We start from the raw sequence: 21458 nt of genomic DNA, 5'->3' as shown, positions 1-21458 counted from the left end.
GGGTCGTCTGTATGGTGAATCTGTTATTGGTCATGTGACAATATGGGGGAAACACTGATCACGTGACCATATATGGGCAGGGGAGCAGCCGAGACGCGGGCGCCGTAAGAGGGTGGCAGATGAAACCACCCAACAAGAGTCCAGGGGGGGGGCACCGGGAGCAAAACACTTTGAGCCAGCCGCGCCCTGCCCATATTTATACCCAGTCTGAACAGTGGTCCCAAAAACATATCTATAGACTTTACAAATATATGTATGCGTAAATTACAATGTACAAGTATCTTTTCAAAAGTTTTTCTCCATAGTGTTTTTTTAAACCCTCTCAACCCACATATACATATTGTATTTTTTGCCACTAAAAATGATGAGTTGCATGTGTCACTTTGGGACTCTTCATAGAAAAAAATGATTAGGTTTTTTTTGTTTTTCTGCTCAGGCAGCAATCTTTACCTGATTCTGTACAAATGTATTATTCTATGTCTCTTTTTCTGCTTCCTCCAGCCAGAGGTTTCTGTTAATGCCCAAGAACAAACATCTTCAACACGACTATAGCTACAAGTACTACTGTTAACACTGATTAGAATGGAAATAAGACTAACAGAGGCCCAGAGAAAACTCAGACTCGTAATAACAATGAAGTTGGTCAATTGCCTCAGTCATTCACATTATTGTTGCATTTCTTTCTGTATCAATATTGGAAGACAATTTACAGTATTCACATCTGACTTCATGACTTCAAATGAAAATTATATAATATGAGGGTTAAAAAAAAAAAAATACAGGCTCTCATTCTCCCACATATTGTGCACACTCATGCTTGACACAGTTACACACAGCTCACTGACAGTCCCAGCGGCTGTGCATGGAAGAAATTCACAGTAAAGGTTGTCAAGATTTGAAATTAAAGTGAAAAAAGAAATAATATGAAATTAAAAAAACGCCAAACAGAACACGGAAATCAAGATTTCATTCCAAATTATAATGTTTGCAAATACAGCTAGCCTGTAATAACGCTAAGAATAATCACAACAACAATTTGACATTAATAATGATCTGGTTAAATTAGCAGTAATATTGCACAAAAAAATATGTGAAACATTTTTATAATAGCCCAAGGTTAATTGCGTTTGATCATTAACAAAATAAATCATTTCTAGCACATTAAAATATCAAAATAGTTTTATTGTGAAAGTTCATTGTTGTTGTTATTATCACTCTGTTATTACTCTTCATCTTTTTGTTCTCAGTGAGATTGAGTAGACTAAATAACAGTGAACATGGAAGGGAGAGATATACTGTTTCATTTGTCTGTCCTCCTACCTCTATTTCCTGTTGAGCCACAGAGCTCCTCTCTATCTGTCCTCTTACACCTCTACCCATCCTCTCTTTTCTCTCCCTTACTCCTCACCTCCCCCTATCGTGCCCTCTCTTTACACAGGCGTTGTCTTCCTATTGAGGGTATTAGAGTTGCTCTCCCTGTCTCCCTTCAGCCTGTCCAGAGTCCCCATCCCTCGCTCCCTGTCTACTGTGGATGAGGTGAAGGGTGGAGGCCCGGAGCCCACAGAGTTGGGCATTGGCGCATTTGAGTTGGAAGAATTTGAAGGATTGTGGGACTTAAGCGAGGGGAGTGTACCGCTCATCATCACTCCCCCTCCACCTCCATCCTTTGGGAAGCAGTTGTGGAGCTGGTAGAGCGTGGCCCTGTCCACCGTTCCATACATGGGCGGTAAACCCCCCAGTTTGGGGTCACGGGACAACGTGTAGAGAGAGATGTCGCCTCCAGCCAGGGCCGTGTGGGAGCGAGAGTGGGGGTTCGGTAAAGTGGACACTGAGATGGGGCCCTGGGAAAGCAGCGCAGATGGGGGCAGGCCAAAGTTCTTGCCCCCGCCTCCTCCTACGGGCGAGGGGTCTCGGGAGCGGGAGGGGTCAGTGGAACGGGACGAGGAGCGGGATCTGCGACGGAAGCGATAGCTGGGCAGGCGGAGCATGGCGTGTGTGGTGCTCTTGAAAATGTCGGTGCGCGAGCGGCAGCGCAGCTCCTTGTTCTTCTCGATGTAGATGTTGACGGCCAGCACCCCGACCATCTCGGCCATGATAAAGGACAGGCCTCCGAAATAAAAGGACCAACCGTAGGAGTACTGCCACTTCTTATCCTCATCCTTCTTAGGAGAGATGTCCCCCAGTGCAGCCGAGATGTACACGATCACGCCAATTATGTTACTCAGACCTGAGAGGGTAAAGACATAAAGTGTTTATAAAAGAGCTGAGTAGACTCAGAAAGACCAGCTTACAGTGTTAATGAAACATTTGTTTGACGTAATGATTTGTGACATTCTCAGTAGAGACTACTGGCACGATGGGGACGGGATGGTGAATGTAAAAACCTCTATTAAACTGACAGAATAGTCTAAACATAAGTCGACACTCTGAAACAAAGCATAAAAACTGTTATGGCATGTGATGTTCTCCAGACAACTGCTCACACACGCAGACATACACTTCATGGAGACAAGCGAGCACATGTACTTATAATATACACGGATGCACATACCTGCAGCCACAAAGAGGATTCCTGCCCCCAGGATGATGTTCCTTTTGCTCTTATAGAAACGACTAGCAGCGATGCACACCCCTCCCATCAGCAGCAGGATGGCACTGAGGATCGGGAAGATGTTGGAAGCCCTGACTACCCCTGAGCAGAAGATAGAGTCATGGTAAACAGCAAAAACAAGAAAGGTAACAACAGGACAATAGGACAATATCTGACTTGTCTTAGAGTTATAATTACATTTTTTCTGGGAAGTAACGCAGCGCTATTGTTTCTCATTTTATCTTCTCGCTGTTCACTCTCCTTCACTCACTCACCCTGTCACAGCTGTAGAGTAACTGCTAATGCAGACGACTGCTGATGCTTGCTGCTGGAGGATTCAACTGGTGGCTTTTATCGTGAGGCAGTCACAGCAAACACAATGTATTTATCAAAAATGCGCCTATGAACGAGGGAACAGTCCATTTCCTCAACAACTGTTATTACTGCTGCTGCTGTGTGCGGCCGCAGCATCAGATTGTGGTTATATTTTTGACTGGTGTCTCTATTAAAACAGGCTTGGTTACACTTTAAAAAATAATCTAGCAGTTGTTTTTCTGTTGTATTTTTTGGTTTGAGGCTAGATGAGGAGGCAATAGGCTGAGTAACAGCCACAAGAAAGGAAAACACGGTTAAAGTTAAAGCTCCATTCAAACACATAATACTCAGTGAGGAAATTAATTACTTAAGTTCTAGGCACATGATTGAATCAAACCCTTCCCATGTGGCCTTGTGCTTTCAGGAAGTCTGCCAACCATACACACACATGCACAAGTGAACACACACACGCAAACACACTCTTCTCTCATCTAGGACAACTAGGCCACGGGAGAGAAAATGCCACCTAAATGCCAGCAAAATGTCTCTGCAACATTGTAAACAGAACACAAGCTTTTCCTTATGGATGCATGGGCACACGTGTAGCATAACATGGAGAAGAAAGATACCACTGCAGGGCACTGGGTACGAACTAGGGCACCCCCATCTCTCATCACTTTCTGTGCACATGCTCGTGTGTTTATTTCTTGCTGAGATTATCGTCTGAGGAGTGAGCAATAAAAACACAGAGCTTAACAGGTTATGGAGAGCAGGTTTAGGCTTATTTTCTCCTCGTTTCTCTGCTTTGTAGCAAAAGCCTCCTTCTCCCTCATCATCCATGCCTTGTAACGCTGCTTTCAACTTACGTAGGACGTACTCTGCCCCGTCATGGTCAAAGTCTGCATCCTCTGGGAAGTGGTTGATTTGAGAACACACTCCTCTCTTCACTCCTGGGATATAAGAGGAGAAACAGCGGTGACCAGACACAACAAAAGACAAGAACTCATAACTGCAGCCTTAAGAGGAAGAGAACAGCAAATATCCTCCAGAGAGACAAACTGATTGACACCACAACACAGTCATATCTGTGCTAGAAAAATCCTCCTTTTACTCCAAGCATATATACAGTATGTGCCTGATGATAAACTTCAACACATTGATAAAGAACATCACTCAAGTTAATGGTTCTTCTAGGAAATGGAGGTTAGTAACATCACATACACACATGTACAAGTATATACAAGTATGTAGACACACAGGCAGACAGATAAGTACCCGCTGGGGTCTTGCATGTGGACAGACAGACGGACGGAGGGATGCACGCACGACGATGACAGCACACCACTGTTGCTGATGGATGGATTGTGAGAGAGATGGAGTATGGAATGAAGAGACACAGACGGAGGGAGAAACGGACAGATGTGGGGTGAGCTGGTCTCTTTCTCACAGCTCTTATATTTCCACAGGTTGGTCTGCAAAGAAACAGATGGAGGTACAAAGGAGGCGGGGCATCAGTTGAGCCACAGTGTTAGTAGCCTGAGACACAGGTGAAACATGCCCTCAACTTTTTAAAAACAGTTGCATGAATTCATAACTTTGACAGACTCTCTCAAGTTTCTACAACCCCAGTGGTGACAGTGGTATTTCAGAGCCTTATGTCTTTAAGTCAAAGTACCAGTGCACTGATGAAAAAAATGCATATGTATTGCAGCTAAAGGTTCTGCATTCATAATCCTAATCAAATGAATGTGTAGAATATGCACATACCTAAACACATATCAAAGTATTAGTCCAGGCCAGAAATAAGTATTTATTTCTATGCACACGGTGCATTTTTTTTACTGATGGCCGGTCAAGGTGGTATGGAAAGCCGTTTTAGTCATAATGAAATAAATTAATAAATGCATAAATAAATAAATATAGCCATGAAATGAGTCCCGAATTAAATAAATAGGATGATAAATAGATATAAATGAAATATAAATACATATATTTTTATTTTAAAAACAACATTTTTATTTTTCCAGGAGACTTTTATTTTCTAACGCCTCATTTATTTATTTCCAGATATTTTTATTTCCTAATGTCACATTTATTTATTTCCGGTTACTTTTATTTCATAACGTCACATTTATTTATTTCTGGGGACTTTTATTTCATAGCATCACATTTATTTATTTCCGGCGACTTTTATTTCATAACGTCACATTTATTTCTCTCCTCTTTTATTTCATGCTGCAATATTCAAATGAGGGGGCGGGGTTATCTGGACCCTTTCAGAGTAAAACATCACACGACGGCCTATTCACCTTATTTTGCGCTGGATCTAGTGTATGGAAGTGCTGTTGTTGTGAATTGTTGAACAATCCACTTCCCTATCCACTGAGCTATGTGTTAGGAGCCTACTGGCACTCTGGTTGAGAAGAACAAGTAGTACGTTTACGTGTCTGCTCTGCTCTTTCCCAGAGAAGCAGTAGCTTACGTGAATTTGCCGTCGGACCGCAGTAGCTGTCATCGTTGCCGCCGATAGCGATGCGTATCCAAACGACGGCTGTTTTAAGTTTGCCCCGATGTTTTTGGGAGAAGTGAAGCTCCAGGTCCGAGCAGCGACCGCGACATCATAGAGGCAGCAGCCCGGCTCCTGACGTGCTCCGCCGGCTATACGGTCCTCGCCCAGGTGGAGAAAACGACCGCTAATTAACTTACCCGATGGCTTAGAGGTTTACCACCGGCTGATTAAACTCTTTTTAGGGGATAAAACATCGGGGCAAACTTAAAACAGCCGTCGTTTGGATAAACTAACCGCACATTGGGGTTCTAAATGTTGGTCTCATTGATGAAATCTAGCAGAAGTTTGTTTGTGGTTAGACAGAAGAGCAGCACTGCCTTGGGGTCTGTACGCACAGAAAACACCACATTTACATCAATAAATAAATGTTTTACAATGAACCAGGCCGATCTCAGAGCTGGCAAGACTCTCCGGTAAGGCATATTGAACGGTTAAATGCCGTTAACGGGACGAGAGCGGTCAAAACTGCGGTTTAAAGCTAGCTACATCGAGGGTAGGTTCGCTTCCTGTTTTCAAAATAAAAGCACAAATTCTATCGTTGGGGTTTTCTATATAGTAAAGGGCAACGGGTGTTTTATTTTGTGAAAGTAACCGGAAGTGCGTTGCTCACGACGGCTAGCTTTAGTAGCGCCGAAATCGTCCGAACAAAATTGTAAACAGCTGGTATTTAGACAAATGAACGACACACTGCTGATCTAAACGGCTACTTTCTCGCCTAAAAACGTTTGAAATGTTAATAAAGTGATATATTTAAAGAATTTAGAGCTAAAATGAAATCAGCTTTAGCCTGTTGATTTTGGCTCGGGTAGGAGCGCAATGCATTATGGGTTATCATGTAGTATGCTGCAGTGTAAACGCTCTGCATACTGTCTGATTGATGAGTATGTAGTATGGAGTATGGACAGTATGTAGTATGCGGTTTCGAACACACCCAAAGAGACTGTTTCTGTTTACGTAGCTACACCCGGTAACGACTTAAATATTTTCATTGCAGTTCATTATATGTTTTCTTTGGGAGGTGGGTGCAGGTTGCTAGCCTGCTCCACAATATCCCTGCCTCTCCACTTTGTGTTCGAGACACACTGCCGTCTGCTCTTTACCCAGTTGCTGTGGCAGGGACATAATGCTAGACATAGCTAGCTGGTTAGCTACGCAGCACACTTAAGAATGGATGTATTATATTAACACATAAGGCAGAGAGATGTGTAACAACAACAGAAACTAGAAAAAACGAAATATGTTTAAAACACTATTCTCCTCCCCAAGTTATTGATCAAGTTGCTGAGTAGCCGTCAACAATTAACAACAACAGCACTTCCGCATGTGATGTTTACTCTGAAAGGGTCCAGATAACCCCGCCCCCTCATTTGAATATTGCAGCATGAAATAAAAGAGGAGAGAAATAAATGTGACGTTATGAAATAAAAGTCGCCGGAAATAAATAAATGTGATGCTATGAAATAAAAGTCCCCAGAAATAAATAAATGTGACGTTATGAAATAAAAGTAACCGGAAATAAATAAATGTGACATTAGGAAATAAAAATATCTGGAAATAAATAAATGAGGCGTTAGAAAATAAAAGTCTCCTGGAAAAATAAAAATGTTGTTTTTAAAATAAAAATATATGTATTTATATTTCATTTATATCTATTTATCATCCTATTTATTTAATTCGGGACTCATTTCATGGCTATATTTATTTATTTATGCATTTATTAATTTATTTCATTATGACTAAAACGGCTTTCCATAATGGTGGAGTCAAAAACGTTATATATTATATCAGGTAATTAAACCTAGTCAGGGTCATGCCTCCTTAAAATAAGATAAATTTGAAGGTTCTTGAGATTTTTATTGGAGTTGGAAAGGAGACAAAAAAAGTTTATCAATGCAAATTTAAATTCATTTATAAAATATTTTTCGCTTCTCAGTTTTAATGATTTGTGATTTTCTGCTTCTCTTTTTAATGGATTAGTGTGATGTAATCTTTGCCCTTGAGAGTTTGTGTAACTCTCCATCACATTTCTAATTGTGTAAACGTATGTTAATGTATATTATTTGTATACATTCCAAATCAATAAAGATAGCGATAATATTTTTTTATCGTTATTATTAATCTGAAAGTAACTATTAATCCCAACTGTTATTCTCTTATTCATATTCTCTGAATGACCTGAATGAATGCGCTGCTGAAGATTTTCTGTGCTACAGAACAAAAATCCTACAAATTAAAGGAAACGATCAGTGGCAGGTAATTCAGTGTAACCCCACCTGCAGTAAACCTGCAAAGCTCTGGAGAGGACGACAGGACACATCTCTATCCCCAGCATAATGTGCCACCCACCCGCAGGCATAAATCTTTCAGAGCTAGCATGTCCTGCATTTCCACCCCAGCTACACCTCACTGCATCACTGCACGACTACTGAGCATCTATCTTGGCTGAACACTCCACAGACATCAAGGATACTTGACCTCTAAGCCATGCCAAGACACTGTCTGCTTTACTGCACCACAATGTGAGAGAAAAGACTGAAAGAGAAAAGGAAGAATATGACAAGGAGGGAAAGAAGAAGAAGAAGAAGAAACCAGTGAAAGATGAAATGTAATGTTTGGGGGAGTGAGACAGAGGGATAGCAAGTGGAGAAACTGAAAGAGTGAGGCAATGGAGGGAGTGGGTGGGGGTGCACTGCAGAAGAGCTGCAAGGGCTAGAGCTTATCTCTAATTGGCTGCTTTGCTATCAGGAAGCTTAGAGATGAGGACAAATTAGCTTTGTACAATGACCAAGCACAGGATGGGCCGGGTCTGCTGTATGAGGAGAGCCAGGAGGTTTTTCCTGGAGACAGAAGATCCTCCACCTCCGTTTCTATGGGAGCAAAGGCACAGACCGCTAACTCACACCAGCCCGTTGGCTGTAGCTGCTTCACTCCAGCTCAGCCTTTCCTGTTGAGTGTCAGCCAGTCAGTGTAATGTATAATGACTTAGCAGCTTGTGTTGCAGCGACAAACTAAAGATGGAGAGATGGCTGCAGCCACTTTCTGTACCTTCTGCCACTGGGAATGAGAAGTTGGTGGGTGAACGTGGGCCTGTAGTTTAATCACTTTAATGAAATTACTGCAGCCTGAACCAAAGACAATGATTAATGGACATTTTGAGTGAAGGTTACGCTCCAGTATCATGTAATTTCAATGCAATTATGCAAAACTGTTGTTTTGCCACTATGGCATGGTCGAACAGATACCAAAAAAATGTGCATATGTTGATGCTAATAATGATCACTGATCTTACACTAGTGTTGCGGCTTTCCAAGGTTCAAAGTGTCTGTTGTGTTTACAGGGACCTCACTATGCACCAACCTAGTTAAACAGTCCAATACTTGTCATAGCAGAAACAGTCAGACTAGAGTTTGTAATGACAACAAAGCCTAAATGCAGAAATATTTATTTCACACTGTGATGAAATGAGTGACCCTATGTTTTTTGATGATCTGTAATATAAGTAAATACATCTGCTGTCTACATTGGCAGTGGATAAATGGTCCAGCTGCTCTCGTCCTCCTCTGAGCACCACTTCACAGTCACACACATCCTAACCCTCACAGCTCCATCTGAGCTATCCTCCAAGAAAAACTGAAGCAAATAGGAATGGGAGGAGCTATTGGCTTTGGAAGTGGTTTTCACCACTTTGATTTCCCATTGCAAAAACTTCTTGAATTCCTCATACCATAAAAACTTTAAGGAAGCAAACACCCATTTTCAGTGCATCCTGAGCGTAGAAGGAAGATACAGTCTTTATGAATGTGTTTTAATCTGAGCTTTTCTGATCTTTGTTTGATGTGCATGCCTCCACAGAAATATATAGAAAATATAAGATTTATAAGACCGGATCAGAGGCAGACACATCATAGGGACAACCAAATCCAAATCATTAAGCTGGTGGACCGTCAAAACATCCACAAAGTTTTCTACCAACTCTGTCAGTGCCATTCGAGAGACTGGTCACAGTGAATAAGTCAAAGGCTGAATTTCTTTCCCAGTCCGACTGTGATGATGTAAATGATGTTTCTCACTGATGTGCAACTTTGGAGTTGGCTTCTCATTGCATATTATTTTGTGTACACTGGCTCGCACTTTTGACTTTGTCTGACATTTCATGCCCATCTGGGACATGGAAACGCTCCAACCATGAGTTGTGTCATTTCATGTAAAATGCCCTACCACCCCACAACTTTATTCTCTGTTACCAGAAATAAGATGAATAAAATTTGAAAGAACAAGGCAAGAGGATCTAGTCTACATGTGGATCCACATTAAGTGTTAAGACTGTTACTGGAGCCAGCCTACAGTCCTATGCCAGACTTCACTGCGGACTCTAAACTAAAATTAGCAGCATCGACCAAAGCAAGCTTGTTCCAACGTGCATCCCCATCACTCTAAATCCCAACAACAGACCCATAATATCTCCTTCAGCTTATTCTCTACCTTCCAGGCAGCATATCCTCCACAGTCCAGAGTGGGTGAGCGCCCCAGGGTCCTTCTTGTCCTTGTTGTGGGGGTCGTCCTGGGTGACGTTGGCTGTGCTGTTGCAGATGAGGGCACGGGAATACAGCCAGTAGTCCGTCCCTATTGCCACCGTCATCAGGCCGAAGGCAGCGAATGCCCCCACGGTGGTGAGAAGGATCTGGATCCCCTTCTCACACACCATGCCTTCAGAGAGAGAAGAGGAGAGATACAGGCAGAAGGGACGGGAAGGGAGAAGAGGAAGAAGGTGAATGTTTGGAAAGAGAGAGAATAAATAGGTGTTAGAGAACAAGTGTGTTTGCAATCATACACAAAGTGAAGTTTATCAAAGAAAAGAGAGACAGCCAAGGTTCAGGTGATATGATGAGGGGCAGGAAAAGGTGAGGGGCACCGGTGGGAGGGAGGAAGGGAGTTGATGAGAAAAGACGGGAGTCAGGAAGAGGTGGGTGTGGGAGGTGTATAAGTGGGTCTGTGATGTGTCCTTGGAGGAGAGTTGGATGACTCTGCTGACTCCGCTTAACAAGACAGAATTGATGTGAAACACAACGGATCACACCCTCCCAATCTCAGTCTATTCCATATTCATGACCCTGACACCGTTCTCCCCCTCAGTATCAGAAGGAGTGGAGATGAATACGCAAACACACACACACACACACACAAACGTGCATGTGCAGACACACAAGATGAAACTCTAACATAAGATTAATTTGAACCTGTTAAAAGTCGTCTAAGTTAGAAAACTTCCCTTCGTTGTCTATAGTTGCTAGATATTTTTTACTCCATTAACTTTCAAAAAGTTTGGGCCGTCGCTTAGCTCAGTTGGAGCAGGCGTCCCGTGTGCAGGGGCTATAGTCCTCGCTGCAGCCGGCCCTGTATCGAATTCCGACTCAAGCGGCCCTTTGCTGCATGTCATTCCCCCTCTCTCTGCCTCCCCATTTCCCTAATCTCTCTCTCTAATACCCTATCAATTAAAAAAACATACTTAAAAAAAAAAAGTTTCCCTTTCACGCTGAATAAATTGAAAGTGTTGGAGTTTTTAACATGTTAAAACAACAGCAGCAAAGTGTGACAAAGTGAGACTTTACCTGACGGCGAGTTTCTATCCTTCGACTCAATTTTGAAATCTTTCTTTTCCTCGTCAGTGAAGAACGTGCTGTCCCCTCAATCCGGACAGCATCCATCGACTGTTCTCACCCGCTCCCCTCTCTCCTTTTTTGCACTTGTTCCCTCTCTTTTGCCTCTTTCTGTTCTTCTCTCTCCTTAGTCTTCCTCAGTGGAAAGGTGGTGTCGGAGGAGGCTGCGGCTTGAACGGTCGTTCCGCTCTCTGTCCGTCTGCTGTTAGCAGGAAGCCTCAACCAGAGAGCCCATGGTCACTGCTCTGCAGCTGCACACAAAAGAGAGCAAAAGACAGACATGCAATGCATTTGATTAGTTTATTTACAGAAGTACTATCAGGCCAGATATGCCCATTGTCTTTATTCCAAACTATTTAAGTAGAAAAATCATAAGTGTAATTGATTTCTTAGGGCTTCGACTAGCCCTACCCTTTACACATTTTCATGTTTGCCTTTGCTTTTACTGCCCTGTGTTCACACATAGAGGAGAAAGTAACCTTCTCTCATTGAACCGTCCTGTACAAATAAAGGTTGAAGGGATTTATTTTCACAATAAATCAACAGTTTGGACTAAAAATGTCAGAAAATAGTAATTTCTGCACTTCACAATGCTCTGATACCTGATGATATTAAGACGTCTAATCTTGTCCAACCAAAAGTCCATAAGGTGACATATCCCATAAAACCAAATAAGGCAGCAAATCCACATTTGAGATGCATTTAGACATGCTATGAACATGGCTCCAGGGATGACAGTGTCAGACTCTGATATTTCAACATCTGTTGGCTGGACTGCACACACACATGTTCATGTTCAGAGTTATAAGCTAATCACTCCACTGGCTGTTTCTTTAGCACCATTAAGAGGTCAAAATTATGATCTGTTTAACACTTGATTTACAGACAGCAAATGTCAACATGCTAACGTGCAAAATTGAGATTTTGTGAACATTTTTCGCCTGCCTGCTTAAAATCAGCATGTTAGCATTATGATTGTGAGCATGTTAGCATGCTGGCGATTTCCTCAAAGCACCGTGTAGGCTACCTTATTTATCATTGTACGCTAGCGTAATAGTCTCTGCTTTTTGGTGTTTGAAAATCACTTGAATTGTGTAGTTTACCACGAAAACAAACTTAATTTTCTGTCCCTCAGTTCAATGACCTGTCCTCTCAGCTGTTAATCCAGTTAGACTTTCATTATGTCAAACCACCATGCTGTTGCTGTGTTAAAACTAAAAATAGTAATTATAGTAGTGACAGTGTTACAGGCTAAAGACTGAATGACTCCAGAGCGAGTTGTAGCTCTACTGCATCTAGTCTGAATAAGAGGAGCAAGAGGGGGAGGCAGAGAGGACCAACCCGACATTGTTACCATAGCAACATTGAATTCCAAAGTCTGGATCAGCATAGAGCGAGGGGGGGCGGGGGGGAGAGGAGGAGAGGGGCAGGCAAGAGATAGAGGGAGAAAGAAACAGAGAGAGCAGAGCAGGGAGAGGACAGAGAAGAAAGAGAGACGGGAGAGAAAGAGGCAGAAACGAGGGGGATATTTCAAGTCACTAGTCACACATGAGTGTTGACTCTGAAAGCCCAGACAGACAGAGAGACAGGCAGACCAGTGCGCTAATGCTCTATCAATAGATTTGTGTGTGACCACTGCGACACAGATGCTCCCAGACACACACACACACACACATACACGTGCACTTATAAATACACATGAATACGCAGTCTTTTCTGGATAAATTTAAAAAAAATGTGCAGATGAAGCAACACCCATTATTCAGCAAACATTATTTAGCCGACATAATGCAGTGCAGTCAAGTTTGTTAATATTTTATGATGCAATATGGCACCGTGATCAAAATAGGTTACATCCTGTTTGCATTGTGAGACCCAAAACAGAGCTGCCTCAGAGACAGAAGGAGAGATGGAAGGAGAGACGGTGTGTTGTATGTGTGTTTTTTTTTATGCCCGTGTGTGTGTGTGTGTGTGTGTGTGTGTGCACGTTTCCAGAGCATCTGAGGATGGGTCTAGTCCAATCTTATTGAATCCCAGTAATGTTCCCCTCAGCTCCCCTCCATTAGACAGTTAGCCTCGTATCTCTATGTTCAGGCTCCTTATTATGTAAACTGTCAAATGACACCACCACTGTGCAGCTTATTTATACATTGTGGATTCATATGTGCAAGCAAACAAGTGAATGTGATTATGCATGTGCAGTGCGTGTGTGTGTGTGTGTGTGTGTGTGTGTGTGCAGTGCGTGTGTGTGTGTGTGTGTGTGCGTGTGTGCTCCATGACCTTCCAACCCTATCAACATACTGCCTCTCCCTGAGGAAAATACTTGTCCAGAAGGGGATTACACTATCTCCATGCCCCTAAAAATGTAGTATCTAGTGTGTGTGTGTGTGTGTGTGTGTGTGTGTGTGTGTGTGGTCTTTGACTCCAGTATTTAATGAATGACCTTAAGAGTAACCTACTAAGTTATTCCCTGTAGCAAAAACTCCCCTGTGCAGGAGATCATAATTGTCATTTAATTATCTGTAATTTCTTTTTTCCACCAATAATTAAGAGAGAGGGAACGAGGGGAATAGGACCAAGAGAGCGTGAAGGAACAAGAGGGCAGGAAAAAGACAGAAAGTATAAGAGTTTAAATAAATTGGTTAGACTAAGGGACTGTATCGCTGTGGGCTGACGGTATGATAGTCTGAATTTTTGTGCACTGCAGGAAGGGGGTTTTGCATTAAATTACTGTTGTTGTTTTTTACAGGTCTTGGGGTGTACTTAAAAAAAAGTATCAAACTGTTGTGGCTCCAGGGAGATGGTAAATTTAATAAACTGGCTCACGTGATGTCACTTACTTACAAATTAAATGCATTACATTCAGTAAGTGCAAGGGGATCAGGTAAAGCAGTGCATCAAAAGAGCACAATATTATGCATGTTCAGACGTTGGTATGTCAGGAGAGGAGGTGCTCTTGGAGGACGTGAGTCTTTAAGAGATTCTGGTCTGATAGATTGTTCCAGGAAGTGTTGGTTTGGGTCTAAAGACTACAAATTTGACACAAGGCTACTGCCACTAGCATAACCCAGCCTCATCTCTTACTCTCAGTGAAGACTTTGTGGAATAAAAATGACATTATCTCTGGTGGTGCTACATCAAGTTTCATTCTTTTCTGTTCATCATCAGTCCAATTATGTTGTAAAAGTACAGTGCTAAATCTGCAGAGCGATCCTCTAACAAACCTACGATTCAGACTTCTTCACTATGCCAGATTTTTCCCAATAGTGTCTAATAGCAATAGATTTGGGGTAATTTCTGGGTAATTTCAGATTTACATTGCTGGATCAAACATAGGACAGGACTAAATGTTTCCTTTTCCCATGAGAGAGGCCTTACCCTTATAGTGTTGCTCGCATAGTGTGTTTCACTCAGACCAATAAGCTGCAGCAGTATGTACTGCAGTAACAAAGGCCAAGAGCATAGCTTTGGGAGCTGCAGGAACCATTACAGGACCAGGCTCTCACTTGTCAGAAAACTTCAGTTGTAATCAGATCTACCTGCGTGACTCATCGCCAGCATGACAGAAAACCTTACTTGTGTAAAATACAAGCAGACCCATTGAGTTGTGGCTCCAATAATGCAGTCATAAATCACACAGGAGATTTGAATTTTGTAGCAGCTGCTCCATTAGCTATTCATTGCATAAATCAACTACCAAACTGCTTGTTGAATAAATTATGACATTTGTAATAAATTTTTCCACACATGTGAAAGGCAATGGTCTTGTGTGGGCATGTGGGAATATTTCCACTGTAGATAACACAACAAAACACCACCACGTCGAGCATCGCATGTCAGGGAGAAGAGATATGTCTCATTTCCAAATGACTACAGTCAGAATTGCAGTTAGTGGAAATGACATAAGCTAATGCTGATTGCTTGACCAAGAGAAGAAAAAAAAAGCACTAGGCCTACTTGTGATGACAGCTCTAAAAATAAAAGCAGCGTATTCTATTCTGAGTGCTTGATGCCAGCAGTGAACATTAAGAAAACATGCCTAAATATTCAGAGCAGTGACCGAGATGATTTCCCTCCTTAATCATGAGAAAAATCCACACCTGAGCTTATTGCTGAGATCCCGCAGCTGGCAGACACACACCCACACACACATTGGCACAAACGTACACACACACACACACACACACACACACACACACACACACACACAGGTGCACAGAAAAAGATCAACACGCAAACAAACCTTTGGCATGCAAGCGCATATGCAGCCTCAAACCCCCACAACTGTCAAAATGATGACAATAAAATCATAAAATAGGTCATCTTTAAAAGGCACTTCAAAGCAGAGGAGAACTGCCATTAAGCTCATGTGAAGAGTCCACCAAGATCCTCAGACTGCATGTGACCAAGTCTCTGCCTGTCTGAGCAGAACAGCCTGAGGAGGCAGTGACAGTAACACCTTGGTCTAAGAGGCTCCAAAAATAAAGTGTCTCTGGATGACCTGACGCTCATGAACTCATGAACATATGCTTAAACACATGTGCACGTGCAACCATGCACATGCATAAAAGCACCCCATATTCACTGTGAATGCACTCTCCAGCAGTAGACCTAATGTATACAGCACCTTAAATTCACGGCAGGAACAAATGTGTTGTTAATTTATCATTCAGATATGTATACTACAATTACCACATGGGGAGGAGGAAGAAATTTTCCTGGGGAAAAAAACAAGAAAATGCAGTAGCCCCTAATATAGGCTACAGGGCTGACGCTAATAACGATTATCATTATTAATTAATAGTTTAATCTACAACATGTCAGAAAATTCACTGAAGGTTGAAAAACATGTCTGCTGTAAATTCCAACAGTCCAGCAAGGACAGCAACTGACATTTATTTCCATTATGTCTTAATGAACAAATTAATCATTTGGTCTGGATCAGTCAGTGTACAGTGAAAAAGGCCTGTTACGGTTTTCCAGGTTGACATCCAGACAAAATTTAAAATCAGAAAGATTGTAGGCTATTTAATTTACGTGACACAGAACAGACGAGCAACACATCCTCTCATGTGAGGTCAAAGGAGAATATTTGGTATTCCTGATTATAAATTACCTAAATAATAATGAGCCAATTACCAACGGTTCATTATTGCCTGGAAGCAGTTTGTCATGGTCTTGGTCATTTCTATATCTCAGCCCTATGCACTTATTTGTTTCCTTACTGGGAAAAGATGAGTGGATTGCTACTCTGTCTTTATGCTAAGCTTAATTAACTGCCGTTTGGCACTGGCTTTGTATTCCTTGGCTGGGCATGGAAACTTCATGGGAGTCCTGTCATCACTGAAAGTGACTCCAGGGAGTCACTGCGGCCGGCCAAGAAAAGTAGTTCTAACACCTGAGTGTAAAACTACAACTTAACTAAAGCTTGAATGTGACAATTACTCAGCTTTACAAGCGCTGCTACTAAGATTTTTCTACCATTGGACAGACCCAAGCCAACGCTTTCTCCCTGTTTCCAGTCTTCATGCTAAGCTAACCTCACCAGCTTTGACAATGACATATACCCTGTCATCTATCTCTAACAAATCACTCATATTCATAATTTCAAAAAGGTCCAAAGAATCTTTCCACTCGTCTACTTGCTTTCACCACATCTCATAGTTTTCATAAGCAAGCAGAGCAGATGGAATGAGCGATGTCTTGTGATGTTTTGTTTGGTCAATCTTCAGTTTTCTGTTCAATCTTCTCATCACTAAGAGACAAGTTTACAGGCATGTCATTCATTCATTCATTTAACTGTTAGCATAATACTGGAGTGCAAGACCCAAACTCAAAGGGTCTGCACCTCAGATATGATCAATCTACTTGACATAAATCCTGTAAATGGTTTTAAAAAAAAATGCTGATGAAGTTTTATCTAATGAACTTCAATATTTTACACAACTCAGACTAACAGCCACAGATACACTCAGTTGTGTTTAGTAATCACAGGTCCCGTTTTGTGTATCTCCAGTCCAGTGAGCATGCTTGCCTGTCAGACATGCTAACCCCTGTGTCTGTTTTATGTTTACGCTGCATGCCTCTGCACACAGACAGGTCAGTGTACAATAGATCACTGACACGATACGGTTCAGTCACAGGCTCTTACAGCCTGGATTTCAGAGGGTGCGCTAACTTAAAAACACAGAAGCTGGAGGTTAATTGATGCACGGGCCACGGCCACTGAGACAGGAGTCAATTAGAAATCTGTGGATAAAAGTAAAAGCCTCTGCTCACTGAAATTATAATGTGATGTACTGCATCTGCAAATGCAGCAAACCTGTGTTTAATCTGAATTCAATTTGGTACAATTGCAGGTTCAGACTTTATCAACAAGTAAATAAATAAGGAGTGTGTGTTAGTGAATGGTGCTGAGGTCATAAGCTATACACAGTAATGTAATATGTTTTTGCTGATTTCATTTGTTCCGGGACCCTGAGATGATCTTGAGGTATCTGGTACCATCAAGAAAATTGCAGCAGCGGCATTGATCTCCTGAACAATAGCTACATGACAGATGTGATGATTGCAGAGCTGCTCCTCCTAAGAGAAACAGAGTGTGAGTGGAGATGAGTCCGCCAAACCAAATACAGTATGAAATGAGTGGAGCAGCGAGCCAAAACAAGTGGAAACATTCACAAGTTACATAGAGTCTTTCCAATTGTTCTGGGCCTCGTGTGCATTAGATGATTATGATTTGGCCAGCGCTTAGACACAACTAGAGCCTGTGTGGGCTACGCACCAGTATTGACTGCAATGAGTCACCTTACAGCGTAAACAGCAGATCTGAGAGCCGCCTGAGTTTTGAAAGTATTCCAACATCCACAGGAAACGATCATCAAAGGCAAACACAAGGCATCACACACATAGTAAGGACTATGTTTAAGTATGTGGGAGGCGGAGGGGCTGAGGGGGCGTGACTAACACAACCACACCTCAATGAGAGATTCACTGGGAGGTGAGCAGTCAGTGGCAACGCTGTGACTCCAAGAGTTACACTTTGTCATCACTGTGCAGACAACACGTGATCTGTCACTGCACATGTTCTTTCAGACACAAGAGTGTGTGACATTTAACTTTTCGTTTCTCCTATCATGAAAACTCATAATACTTCAGTTATTACAATAACTGTGTGAACACCATATGTGTTTATGATGCATTTACAGAGTGGCGTGGAAAAGCAGTTAATTAATGTAGGCCTACTGTTAAGTTTCTCATCCACAATCAGCTCTTTACTAATTGCATTCAAAATAGTAGTAAAAAATAGTGCAAAGATTACTATTGAGCTGGCAGGCAGCGCCCACACTCTGACACAGGCACTTCACACACCAGTGAGATAATCTACATAGTCAGAAGTTCAACAGTAAACCTGTGACGCTGCCCACATCCAGCGCGAGCCGAGTGGATCTGCATTAAAACCATAAGGGGGCAGGTGCTCATGGGCATTAATGCTGACAGAAAAAGAAGAGACGGTCCTTCTGTAGCTGCTGAAGAGATGCAGCACCTGAATCCAAAGCTCAGCTCTGTGGGGAAATCTCTGTGCAATATAGTCACCAAGACTGCAAACGAGCACAACAAGGTATTTCACATGAGATTGTTCACTCAGAGTTGCACCTGTCATGGTCTGCAGCCTCACTGAGGACAGGTATAACTCACCACCTCGTCCTGTGGCAGTGTAACTCCTGAGTGCTGCAGTGAACCTTCCTATAGCATCTCCAGACATTTCATTCCCACCTTCAGCCCAAGATATGTCATCTGAGTTGAGATGAAAAGTGAATGACTGACAAGGGGGGGCTGCCAGATGTTTTTTGGCGCCCTTTGCCTCTGGATCTGTCAGAAGACAGAGTTGCAGGTCAGGGCCAGTGAGATGAGATGAGACGGTGTAGGGCTGAATGGAAAATGAATCTCATAACGCATCAGATACCATGATGTGGCCCGGGTCCAACGTGAAGCTAAAGATGCTGGCCCTGCACTGCGAGGAGTCCACAGCATCAGCATCAGCAGCAGCAGATGCTGTGCAGACCAGTGATCAGACAAGCGCAGAGCTACGGGGCTGAGAGCGTGCAAAGCTCAAGTATAGTGATGCGGACTGCGGTGCATTCATTAACAGAGTAAGCTACACACATCACCCTGCCTGCATAGGCTGCACGGTGGAAAATGGACGCCTAGCAAGCATCAAGCGGCCGGTACAGAGAAAACTCAGTGGACTGGGCTACAAATCACACATTAAGACGCAGACCCACGTCCACGGAAATAACTCCTGATTGTGGGATAAAGTAGAATTTCAGCAACACACAACATATTTCAGTCCTAACAACTGCGGTGGGGATGCAAGGCGAGCTTCAAACGAGCTATAATAAGGCTTTCGTTTGCATAATAGACATTGCAGTCGATAATTATAGGCCCGCGCGAAAAAAGGTGGGAAAATGATTATCCTGTATTCAGAGAGTATGACACAAAGTCTGACAATTATTATCTTTTTTTTCTCCCTCGTGAATTCCGTAGTAGTGGGCTAAGTTGCAGACAACGTGAAACAAATCAATGTGGCGTGTAAAATCTCACCGGATGAACTGTGATCCGCTCGTCTGCAAAGTAAAAAAAAAAAAAGAAAGAAAGAAAAGAAAAACAGTGACACAGTGAAATTATAATCATTAAAAGAAGCGCGTGGAGAGAGGTCTTACCTGCAGGTTTGTTTGTTTTTTAATTTCTGTGATTCGCAGCGCGTCGCACTCCCAAAGAGCAGGAGATGGAGGGAAAGAAGAGAAGAGAGGAGAAAAGAAGAGAGAGGGGGTGGTGGACGGTGGATGGGCTGAATAACGGGTCTACCGAGGCAAAAAATAAATAAATAGAAGGGTGTTGAGTGGGGATTGGTGAAAAATAAGAAGCTCGCAAGGGACTGAAGGTTCAATTCCTGATTAAATTTAAATCAGCCAGTGTTGGGAGGAAAAAAAGGGGGCTGAACGTGCATTTAGAAAAAAAATAAAAAATAAAAAGGCTGATACAAAAACACGTCACTGAACACGGATTTGTCTACAGTGGATGTGGCCGCTGCTTGTGTGTAGCCTACTCGGAGAGAATGCGTCCCCCTCCCCTCCCCTCTCCTCTCCTCCACACCACCTCCTCCCCTCCTTCTCCTCCTCCCCCCTCTCCTCCTCCTCCCCTCCGGTTGGACGAGCGCTCGCCTGCCTGCCTGCCTGTCTGCTCCGCTATCTCTTTCTCCCACACTGAGCCCGACGCAAGCAACTTGTCGCATCCCACCAAAAACTCCACGGTGATGTGAATGATGACGGATAATGTCAGAATCGACACGAGACGGTTTCTTACTACAGTATGTTGTGCTCACGGCGAAGGTTTAACACCCATCCTCACCCCCATCATCCTCCCCCTCCCCTCCCCTCTCCTCTCCTCTTCTCTCCCTCTTCTCTTCTCTCTCATATTGAGGAAACTGGTCTGGATGTGCTTATTGGAGCGTGTGCAGGGCGCGCGGGGCTGTGTGTTTGTAAGTAGCCTATTAGCCATGATCAGGTTACATGTGTGTGTGTGTGTGTGTGTGTGTGTGTGTGTGTGTGTGTGTGTGTGTGTGTGTGTGTGTGTGTGTGTGTGTGTATTCTATGTAGCCTATTGATGTCGATATTTTTTTTTTTGCTGGAGAGCGACTCGATGGAGCGCCAGTGGGACACTTTTCCTCTGTGGTGATGATGATGATGCTGATGAGGGCCGCGCTGGTAGTTCTGGGAAATGCAGCACGAGTGCAGCCCTGCAGAGAGGGGGGGGGGGGGGGGGGGGGGGGGGGGGGGGAGGGAGGAAGAGAGGGAGAGGGAGGAAGGGAGAGGGAGAGAGAGAAAGAGAGAGAGAGGGTTAAATCATGGAGTCAAATATCTACAGGTCAATATCTCTGTGTTCATATGGACAGACATTCAGCAGGAGCTGTGTGATAATTGTGGTAATTAAATACTATTTCCACGATCAGTCACGTGCCTGTGAGGATGATGGATCTCTGTGTTTATGGTATAGACTAGATTATGTCATCCACAGATCAGATCTATAATAACAGAGCCAGTGGCTGAGCTGCTGGTCACACACAGCAGTTAGGATGCACAAAACTGAGCAGACAATGACCTTCAATAGCTGTAAAATGGCTTTGCTGTCCAGTTCACCCCTTCCTCTCTCTCTCCCTCCTACTCTCTCTCTCTCTCTCTCTCTCTCTCTTACACACACACATGCACACATACAAACACATACACAGAAAGGGGAGAGGGAGAGCTGGAGAGAGCTAATACAGAGT

The 21458-nt window shown here is 43.0% G+C and overlaps 1 protein-coding gene across 1 annotated transcript; it reads right to left on the bottom strand.

Moving 5' to 3' along the window:
* Positions 1-1234: 1234 nt before the first annotated feature.
* cacng8b (calcium channel, voltage-dependent, gamma subunit 8b) lies at positions 1235-20258 on the bottom strand. Its single transcript, XM_085801472.1, has 6 exons — positions 19855-20258; positions 11084-11382; positions 9957-10181; positions 3772-3855; positions 2552-2692; positions 1235-2227 (listed from the first exon to the last, which is right to left on the bottom strand). Exons 3-6 carry the CDS (start codon positions 10177-10179, stop codon positions 1431-1433), a joined length of 1245 nt encoding a protein of 414 aa, XP_085657598.1. The 5' UTR covers positions 10180-10181; positions 11084-11382; positions 19855-20258; the 3' UTR covers positions 1235-1430.
* Between the last annotated feature and the right edge of the window lie 1200 nt (positions 20259-21458).

Source organism: Trachurus japonicus, chromosome 16, assembly GCF_045865225.1.
Source record: "Trachurus japonicus isolate A0001 chromosome 16, Traja_1.0".
NCBI classification, from domain to species: domain Eukaryota; kingdom Metazoa; phylum Chordata; class Actinopteri; order Carangiformes; family Carangidae; genus Trachurus; species Trachurus japonicus.
Note: the sequence above shows the minus strand (reverse complement) of the source record. Positions and strands in the feature narration are given on the sequence as shown.

Bases quoted from the DNA above. Each gene is read 5' to 3' on its own strand.
- cacng8b (XM_085801472.1), bottom strand. From the start codon at position 10,179: ATGGTGTGTGAGAAGGGGATCCAGATCCTTCTCACCACCGTGGGGGCA. The intron at 3,856-9,956 runs GTAGAGAATAAG...CTTATATCCCAG, and splicing joins GAGGATATGCTGCCTGGAAG to GAGTGAAGAGAGGAGTGTGT. The intron at 2,228-2,551 runs GTATGTGCATCC...TTACCCTCTCAG, and splicing joins AATCCTCTTTGTGGCTGCAG to GTCTGAGTAACATAATTGGC.